At 43.2% G+C, this 10415-nt stretch overlaps 1 protein-coding gene across 2 annotated transcripts in view; it reads right to left on the bottom strand.

Annotated features, from left to right (window-relative positions):
* OIT3 (oncoprotein induced transcript 3) overlaps positions 1-10415 on the bottom strand; it is a 33899-nt gene that overhangs the window by 6576 nt on the left and 16908 nt on the right. For both annotated transcript variants that reach the window (XM_081861870.1, XM_081861871.1), the window contains exons 6-7: positions 7283-7443; positions 4248-4663 (exon numbers count right to left, since the gene is read on the bottom strand). In XM_081861870.1, coding sequence (XP_081717996.1) covers positions 4248-4663; positions 7283-7443 — 577 coding nt within the window. The remainder of the gene's footprint in view (positions 1-4247; positions 4664-7282; positions 7444-10415) is intronic.

Below are 10415 nucleotides of genomic sequence, written 5' to 3'. Positions count from 1 at the left end.
CTTTGCTTTGCTTTGCTTTGCTTTGCTTTGCTTTGCTTTGCTTTGCTTTGCTTTGCTTTGCTTTGCTTTGCTTTGCTTTGCTTTGCTTTAAACAGCAGGTGAAGAACATGAAAACAAATGTCTCAGAGTCACTCCCTAGCGATTGTGTGTTCATTTGACAAGAGAGGAAATGCATGATCAGTATCTATTGCTGCTCTGGAACACTTCAGACTGAAGGTGGGGGATTGGCGGCGCAATCATATGCCGGTTTAATCAGAAGGAAGTCCCATTATGAGGTTTATCACTAGTAAACATGTTTAGGATTGCACCCCAAATACTTCGATGTTCCTCCATTTTAAAGATTCCCCTCACATAGACAGAACCAGTACTGTCATTAGGCCAACTAGGTAGCCGCCCTCAGAGGCATGCAGTAGTACTGACCTTTGAGGGGCACAGTTTTATACAAATTAGTTTTTGATATCTCTTATAAATTTCTGATAATATTTTACTTTTACTTCATATTCTGAAGAATTTTTATCATTTCTGAACCAGTCCATACAAAGACATGTTTTTGGAAAAAAGAAATTAGGGTGAAAAAACGATCTGAGGAGAAACCAGAGTAAAAAAAAAATATTGGTGGTGGTGCAAGTAGTTAGCTTTGCCTAAAGCACAAGATAGTCTGCACATAGATACCAGCAAGAGAAGTTAGTCCTCCTGCCTGACTTGCTGGTTTTTTATGTGCAAAGCAAGGTGTTTTATGTGAGGAAACATCCAGCCAACCTGACTTGATTGCAATCTATAGTTGAGCAGCAGGCTAGCAACAGAAATATCTCACAAGGCTCCCAAATGTGTAGCTGGGAGGGTACTTAATCCTGCAAGCAGGACTGTGTATGTGTGTGTCTTTGAATGCACTTCACAGAGCTTTTGAACACTTCTTTCCAATGGCAAATGAAGCGAGAGGCACTCTTAGCCAGGAAGGGGTCTCTCTCTTGGTTAGTCTTGTATAGTTGGAAGGGACCCCGAGTCACCTTGAGCTGCAATGCAGGAATCTCAGCCAGATCATAAATGACAGGTGGCCACTGAAGGAGAGTCCACCACCTCTCATGGGAGTCTGTTCTACTGGCAAACAGCTCTTACTGTAACTTATTTCCACATGAACCCCACCTTTTTTCTCTGACAGACAATCTGGGACTAGGCACAGATTTCATCTGTTTCCATATAAATTTTGGGACAGATTGAAGCAACAGCTGGTATAAGTGCCCAAAGATTTAAGCACTCGCCTTCCTAACACTGAAACATGTCTAATCATATCCCTCTCTCCCATGCATTAAATCTGTGAAACTGAATCCTGGTTTTGGCCATTAGCCGGCAAAAATTGTTCGCTGAAGCTCAGAGAATTATCTCCAACTTTGTGAACCTGGCAAAAATAAAAATAAAAGGTATGTTGAAGCCAGCCTTATGCCTGTTCCATCACACCCAGCCTCCATTTTGCTGTCTCGAGATGCCCTCTAGAGGATAAAGGCAGCAATGGGGTTGCAGGACACACATGCCATAAATATACCAGAGCCTTTTAATAGGAGGAGCTGCTCATCATGATTAACATGGAGTTCTGGAAGCCCCAGAGCTCGGCCTCCTGTCTTCTCCTATTGAGGCATCTAATCATAAGCCTGCATTTTTATCAAAGCTTCTATATATTTCAATCAAGGCTTGTATTTAAAAATGAGCTTAAAAAAAAAAAAGGATTTTCAAATGTTTCATGCCAGGCAAAAGACCAGCTGCCTAAAAGAACCTTGGCAAGATGTTTTTCCTCCTAAGACAAGAAGGGCCCCATTGATTTATAGTAGAAAAACAATTCTCAAAGTCATAAAAAGGGAGAATTACATATGCTGCCCCAAGGCTGAGAAAACACCATTAGGAATGGGGAAGATAATACCAATGTGCCTCCCAGTAAAATGAGCCAGATCTTCTTTCTAAGGTTAAAAGGCCAGGAGCAATGGGGAGAAACATTTAGCTGGAAAGAGAACATTTTTGGGGGAAGTCTTTTTCTAAAGCTGTTTCTTAAACTAAGAGAGTTAAAAAAGGTTAAAATGTGTTAAATGTTGGAAAGGCAACTGGCTTGGCAGAAGAAGCAGCTTCTTCCTATTTTATTTTGAGGCTGGAGAGGAGGGGGAAAGGGGGAGGTGCAAACTGAAGAGGCTTCTTTTAAAAGCTGTGTTTTATTGAGTTCCTTCCTTTTCACTTTGAGAAGCTTTATTCTTTTAAGAGGCTACCTATGATAAATGTATGAAATATATTAGCTTAAATATATTGGCTTAAATGTAATTATGCAAAGGATTTAAGGAATGCTAGATTCTTATTTCATATGGTTGTAAGAGTTGTATTTATCCTGAAATTAAGTCAGCCACCAGCCTAGCCCCCCTGCCGGACAGAGGACGCCATCCGGGCAGTCTTGATATATGGTTGTCAGGCATTTGTTTAGAAACATTAAATGAAGGAAATCTTTCAATGTTGATGTGAAACTCAAGATCCTTGACATCTGTTGAACATAAAAATGTAAGATTAAACATCTGTTTTAGAAGGCAATAGGGCAAGAAGGGCAAGAGGTGAGCTGGTAATTAAGATTCCATGTAAGATATATTATTACTTATATGTCATATATATAGCTCTTTGTCTCCCTTATAAGGGCAAGGAAATGGGTGTATCTTTTGTGGGTGTATCTTTTGTGATTGGCTCTAGCAAACAGCCAATAGGAATTTCAACCAGGCTGATTGGACAGAGGCAGCCACAGGAGGAGCAAAGGGGGCTGGATTAAGGGAATATAAGTGCTGGCCAGAATGGCAGGAGGCCAGGCCAGAGCTTGGTAACCACGTACCACTGAGCCTCTTATTTATTTGTCTGACAAATAAATTACTATTTTAATTTCTCTATTGCTGCGTTGAATATTTCATTCCAGCTAAGCGTTAACCACAAGCAGGGTGCTACACTATGCATCTGTTGTTCCTCTTTTTCTCCTTGCTGCTGCCATTAAAAATACATACAAACCATTCACAATGTTCCAAGTTGCAGGCAGTGAGTGGATGTTTGGAGCCTGAGGTTTCGGAGTGCCTGAAGGAATCCTGGTAGATTGAATGAGCCACCCGTATAGAAAACACAGAAGTCCTTGGGCCAAACAGTAATAAGTCTTGATGTAGTGATACTGACATACTGCTAACTGCTTGAGGAACAATTCAATTAAAAGCCACTACACATGTTGCTGCGAACATGCTCTTTGCTTTCGCAGAATGACTCTCTCGACTCCCCAAAACTCTCTAGGCTTGCATATGACTTCACACTTGATGGTGAAGAATAGGCTTGAAGGCCTTTGAGGGTAATGCCAAGCCACTGCAATTTATCCTTGTCCCCATCTGCAGGAGAAGCACATTGAAGTGGGAAGGATAGAGTTCATGATTGGAGAATGAAAGCATTTCTATTTCACTCTCTGGTTGGTCTGTATGTGTAGAAACATGTCATCCAAGTCTCCAGAATGCTTTCCTCACAAGAAAACTGACCCTGCAAGAGTCTACCCAGGAACTCATTCTTGGGAAGATGGAGAGCATGGAACTATGTATATATTATAGCACTTGGTCAAATCCTTTCTGCTGACATATATCTGAAGAGTCCTATGCCCCAGCAATTGCTATGGTGCGGATTATTGCTACTGGGGGTGGGGAATGGAATGTGTAAAATGGCCTCTTCAAATAATGACGGTAAGATGTGAAAGAAGTCCAGAGTACTTACTGTATGTACATCTCCAGTCCAGGGGGACTTATTTAATAAAGGAATATTTTGCAAGGGGAAAAAGACCCATGCCTCATTGAGGGCCTTAAGCAGGCTTCCCACTGAAGTAATCCAATCACTGAAGATCACAATTCTGCTAATTGGTTAAATATGCTCTAATGGTGGGTCACCAGATGGCCTACAAAGAAGGGCAAATGGCTTTAACTCTTGGCACCAAATTAATTACCAGTCATTAAAGTCACAGGGAGAGTTGGCTCCTGTAACTGCAGTTGTAAGATATCCATTTGCTCACCCAACGGCTCCCTCTGGTTCCTTTTTATGAAGTGGGTAGCTTTGCCTGGGTAGCCATGACAGCTGGCGACTGTTCTGATGGGCAGCAGAAAAAAACATTTTGCCTTGAGAAAGGGGTGGCACTTTCTGTTATCCTCCATGCAACGAGAACAGGGGTTTTTGAACATCAGGGAAATGAAAGAAGCAGCGCCAATACTCACCCATCTCGAATCAAATAGTACTTCAGGATCTCATCAGTCTTGGAGGTAGGGGTGGCAAAACAGCTCTCCACTAATGTCTCAAGACCACTCACATGCACCAAGGGCTCAATTCCAAAATACAGAGAATCTCGGAGTTTAAGGGTGGGGCGAGCATCTCCGTAGGCCTCTTCAAACTCATTGTCTTTGAATATCTCGAGGGTAAAGGGGAAGACCCCCCGGTTGCGGCTCACGATCTCAAGCGGCGAGTTCTTCACGTTGGGTACATAGCCCTCTGACATGGTGTAGTGGCGAGGGAATTCACAAGTCACAGGGATCAACAGCTTCCCTGTGCGGACAATGATGTCGCCATTGCTGCCAGGCGTTTGCTTGGGCAAACCAGTCACCATATTGGTAGCGATGATTTTGTCATTTACCACCTGGGGCAGAGAAGGAAAGAGAACGTTGTGAAGCCAGATGGACATAGATGAGGAAATATGTGAAGAGGAACAATTCTATTATGACTGGGTCTGTGTGAGCGAATCTGCAAGCGTGCAGGGGTAGAGGGACAGAAGTCAGCTTCTGTGGGAACAGAAGATAGCTTCCTAGGAACAAGAAACTCTACAGTACTGTCAAAATTTGCTTTAAGAAATCATTATTATTATTTTATTTTATTGAATTTATATACCTCCCTTTACCCAGAGGTTTCAGGGAGGTTCACAGAAAAGATCAACATAAGAGCCACAATATATATAATCAAAATAAAAAAAAACCAATAACGCCCCCCAGCAACATTTTAAAAGGGCATAGGATGTCAATCAGATCAACCAAAGGCTTGGTTAAAAAGGAATGTTTTTGCCTGGCACCTAAAGGTGTATAATGAAGGCGCCAGCCAATCTTCCCTGGGGAGAGCATTCCACAGATAGGGAGCGACTGCAGAGAAGGCCTGTTCTCATGTTGCCACCCTCCAGTCCTCTCGAGGAGGAGGAACACAAAGAAGGGCCTCAGAAGATGATCTCAGGGTCTGGGTAGGTTCATATGGAAAGAGGCGGTCCTTGAGGTATTGTGGTCCTGAGCCATTTAAAGTTTATAGGTCAAAACCATCACTTTGCAGTTGGACCAGGTAATATGCTCAAACCATCTTGCTCCAGTGAGCAACCTGGCCACTGAATTCTACACCAGCTGAAGTTTCCAAAGCGTCTTCAGAGGCAGTCCTATGTATAACGTATTGCAGTAATCTTACCAGAGCATAAGGTAAAGGTAAAGGGACCCCTGACCATTAGGTCTAGTCGTGGCCGACTCTGGGGTTGCGGTGCTCATCTCACTTTATTGGCTGAGGGAGCTGGCATACAGCTTCTGGGTCATGTGGCCAGCATGACTAAGCCGCTTCTGGCGAACCAGAGCAGCACACGGAAATGCTGTTTACCTTCCCGCCAGAGTGGTACCTATTTATCTACTTGCACTTTGACGTGCTTTTGAACTGCTAGGTTGGCAGGAGCATGGACCGAGCAATGGGAGCTCACCCCGTCATGGAGATTCAAACTGCTGACCTTCTGATTGGCAAGTCCTAGGCTCTGTGGTTTAACCCACAGCGCCACCCGCGTCCTAACCAGAGCATAGACAACAGTAATTAGGCTATCCCTGTCCAGATAGGGGCATAGCTGGGCCACCAGCCAAAGCTGATGGAAGGCACTCCAGGCCACTGAGCCTTGAGTGGCAGCAAAGGATCTGGGAGTGCCCCCAAGCTACGAATCTGCTAGAAAAAACCATGTTTCTAGTCTGTATGCTAACCAAGGTAAGAGGGAAAGTGTGTGGGCATGCTGAAATGTTAGGGATGGCCAACATTGGTGGATGGTTAGCGAAACAGGTATGGAATATGGAATAGAAGGGAAATAGAGATTTCTCCCAAATTTCAGAATTGAATGTGTGTCAATAGCTATAAGAGAAAAAAAAGAGAGTAATCACTCCAGCTGTGATAATTTTCATTAAAAAGCTTGTGAGAGGCACAATGCTGAGAACAGGATGCTGGATTTGACGGGTGTCTGAGTGATCCAGCAGGGCTCTTCTTATGTACTTTAAAAATACATAAGAACCTTACTTTAAATGTACTTTAAATACAGAAAAGAGAGTGGAAACCCAATTAAATAGCTATAAGATTGATCAGGAGCGACCGAGGAAGCTGAGAGCTGGTGTCATTATTCTGTCAGCCAACAAAGGGCAGCTTCAGTCTCCTCTGTTGCCAGGTGAATAACAAACTATATTTTCTTAAAAACTAATTTTAGCAGAGGTGTTTCTTGTTCTTTTGCTTATTTAGTATGCTGTTGGGTATAAGTGTGTGGCTAATACTGAAATCTAATATAAAAGAAACACTCATTCCTGGAATTGTTCTGGAAAGGTTGAAGTAAAACCAATGTAGATTTTCAGTGTCAATGTGCTCTTGAGAATATTCTTACATACACCAGAACATAGCTGCCAACCGTCCCTTATTTGGCGGGAAAGTCCCTTATCCCAGTGCTGTGTCCCGCTGCTGTCCCTTATTGATGATGTCCCTTAAATTTCCCGGGTTTCAAAGGAAGCAGCTCCTCTCCCTCCCTGCCTGCTGGCCAGGGAGGAGGGAGGCTCCAACTGTGTTGCTTGGCTGCGTTGCTCACCCAATCAGGAGTCTAAGAACAACTGGGGGGTAGAGCTTGCATGCCTTGTGCCGATCAAATTGGCTGTGTTGCCTGGGGACTCGCCTTTGCTTAGCGCTTCCCAGTGGAGAGGTGACGGTGGTTTTCCTTGCTGCATCCCCTTTGTTGGGTTGCTGCACTGTGGGAACCACCGCTTGAGGCTTCATTTGGCTGCTGGCTGGGCTTTCTGCCTTTGGCTCGGAGGGGGCCGGAAAATCCCTTATTTTGGCTGCTGATCCCTTATTTTCGAGGCTGCTGGTCCCTTATTTTCAAATCTGTAAGTTGACAGCTATGCACCAGAATTGCACAGATTCAATGTTATAGGATTGATAGTCTCTAATGGAGATACATCTTTCCAGCCAACAGGAAAAAGCTAATATTCATACGTACATCTATAGTGGTACCACAGGATTTCAGGGAGAAGATGATGTTGACATGTGTTCCATTGGATACCCCTTTGCAGGAACCATTGATGAGTGAGAGGTCCATCCCTCCAACTAGATCCTTAGGGATGTTCACCTCTATGGAGGTAGATCTGCATAGAACAGGGACTGTAAGAAAGAGCAAATCTAGTGAGTGAGCTGGAAATGAAACTTAGAGAAGCTGCATGAGTCCTCCTTTGATGCCTCTTTTATCTGCAGCAAATGCTCCCTGATATAGGTTCATCTTGCCTGGTGGAAACCTGGCTTTGATCTGCCGGCTTGTAAAATGTGATGATTATTTTAAGCTTTAGATTCAGCTTCTTAAATCCCCCAGAGACCTGTCTGTCTTCTCTACTGTGACATCCTCACCCCTCAGGATGAGAGCTTAACTGTGCTTACGTTGTATTTCTGAGATCTAGTAGTGTCATGTGCACTTTTGTGATGATACAGTATTAGAGGGAGGTATTTTATTTTTATCCTAATCTTCCACAAATCAAGATCGCTTCCAGATAGGAAACTCTCCTCCAATTGTGGCGATGCTGCATATGGCTAGCATTGCATTGGCACCAATAACCTGATCTTCATAGATTAAGAAATTGCCAGACTACCATTGTAGCATGAAGGCAAGAAGATATATTATTGTATATATGAATAATGAAAAATAAATATATCATTGGTCTAGAACTGTGAAACCAATGGCACAGTTTTATTTCATATTTACCTCAGAGAGAACATGTCTGGAATTCACTGACAACACATAGAACATTCTGGAGATCCCTTGGGGTAAACTGTATTTGATGGATTCCTACACACACACACACCAAGTTTAATTTATGTATCTTACACTTGGCACTTATTTTGTTATATAATTAGACAGATGAAATGTTTATTAATCTTGACATGAACTTGACTGAGCTGCATTGTATTGTTGTATTTTGTTTTTTAAAAGTCATTCTCATTTTAAAAACTGAAATAAAATGCTTGTTTGTTTGTTTGTTTGTTTGTTTGAAGGCACTGTGAAATGAGTAAAACAGAAAGTTTGACAAAAGACTAACGGCAGCTTTCCATGCGGTGTGACAAACTACTTAAAGAAAGGAGGAGAATTCTGTGACATAGCCTAGCCAGCTGTTCGCAACGGGCTGAGCTCCCATTGTTCAGTCCTTGCTCCTGCCCACGTAGCAGTTCGAAAGCATGAAGTGCAAGTAGATAAATAGGTACCGCTCCGGCGGGAAGGTAAAAGGCGTTTCCGTGCGCTGACCCGGAAGCTGTACGCCGGCTCCCTCGGCCAGTAAAGCAAGATGAGCACCGCAGCCCCAGAGTCGTCCGTGACTGGACTTAACGGGGTCCCTCTACCTTTACCTTTTTAAAATTTAAAAGGTCAAGCAAAAAACCTATATTTGGATAGCAAAAGCCCCTTGTGTCAGCCTAAGCAGCTTTTTGGATGTAGGCCAGTGTCTGTGTCAATTTTGCATAAGGTTACATTATCTTTCTATCTCATGAGTATTCTGGATAGGCAAAGAGCCACTGGCCAATTTGTCTCCTGAAAGGATTGCTCTGGGAGTACATTGATTATTCAGCCTGCCTCACCCCATATTGCTGACCTTAGTTATATATGTGAACATTTTACTAACTAAGCAATACCACTTATCATCAAGTCTAACTATCCATGAGGGTGTTGGATTATTCTGGCCCTTAGAGTGGTGTCTGGAGAATAAAGTGATCCATGCGACGGTCACCTCCAGACTGGATTATTGTAACTCGCTCTACGTGGGGCTGCCCTTAAGACTGACCCAGAAACTCCAGCGGGTGAAGAATGCCGCGGCGAGACTCCTTATGGGGTCTTCGCTGCGAGATCACATTCAACCGGTACTATACCAGCTGCACTGGCTCCCGGTGGAGTACAGGATCAGGTTTAAGGTGCTGGTTTTAACCTTTAAAGCCCTATACGGCCTAGGACCCTCGTACCTACGGGACCGCCTCTCCTGGTATGCCCCACAGAGAAACCTACGGTCTGCAAATAATAACATCCTCAAGGTCCCAGGCCTCAGAGAGGTTAGGCTGGCCTCAACTAGAGCCAGGGCCTTCTCGGCTGCGGCTCCAATCTGGTGGAACGCTCTGTCACAAGAGACTAGGGCCCTGCGGGACCTGACATCCTTCCGCAGGGCCTGCAAGACAGAGTTGTTCCACCAGGCCTTTGGTCAGGGCGCAGCCTGACTCCCTCCTCTGGCAACCTGCTTAGAATCTTGCTTAATTAGTTGCCATTAATTTGATTTTAATTGATTTTATAATGTAATATTTTTAGAATGTGTGAATATTTGATTGTTTGATTGTTGATTGTTGTTAGCCGCCCTGAGCCCGGCTTCGGCTGGGGAGGGCGGGATATAAATAAAATTTATTATTATTATTATTATTAAAGTGTCCTCTAAGAATCAAAAGTGCCCATCAGCCTATATACAATGAAGGAACATTTTCAAGGAATGTTGCCCCATCCTCACAAATAGCCTGATGGGTTAAAGTTCCAGTTTACTACTGACTGAGGCAGAAAACTCACTTCATAATTACCCATTTGAGTTTAACTAGTTTGTGTTCTTTGTTGCCATCACTATACATTCTGTGAGGAAACATTTGAAGGAAAACAAGCACAATGTCATCCATATTTAGGGAATTTTCTGAAACACAGTCTTCACTGTTTCACTGACACATAATTTTCAAGCTTGAGCGATGAACAGACTATAAATTATTTTTAGTGCAGAAAGGTACAGATTTATGAATCCTGCTAATGTAACAGTTAGCAGGCATTGATTTTGCCAGGTTTTTCAGAATCATGAAAACAGGTGCTGCCCCCATTTAAAGTTGATGCATTGATTTCTGACTCCTGGTATCTTGGATAAAATACAGTTTTCTTTTTCCTCAAATGTTACTGTTCAAAACTTTTTAAACCATCTGCCCAGTCCAGGAAATAGTTTTGATAAGAAACAATATGCTGAAGTGTGCACACACGTATGCAGAAGAGTAATATTCCTGCATTTCCCTCCTGGCTTCATCAAGGGTGCTGTTGTGACTGAAGCATACATAATTTTATTTGTATGCCTCCTTTCAGA

The sequence above is a fragment of the Podarcis erhardii genome (assembly GCF_964252035.2).
Source record: "Podarcis erhardii genome assembly, chromosome: 5".
In the NCBI taxonomy this organism is placed as follows: Eukaryota; Metazoa; Chordata; class Lepidosauria; order Squamata; family Lacertidae; genus Podarcis; species Podarcis erhardii.
The sequence above is the reverse complement of the archived record's forward strand: the minus strand, read 5'-3'. Positions and strand labels throughout refer to the sequence as shown.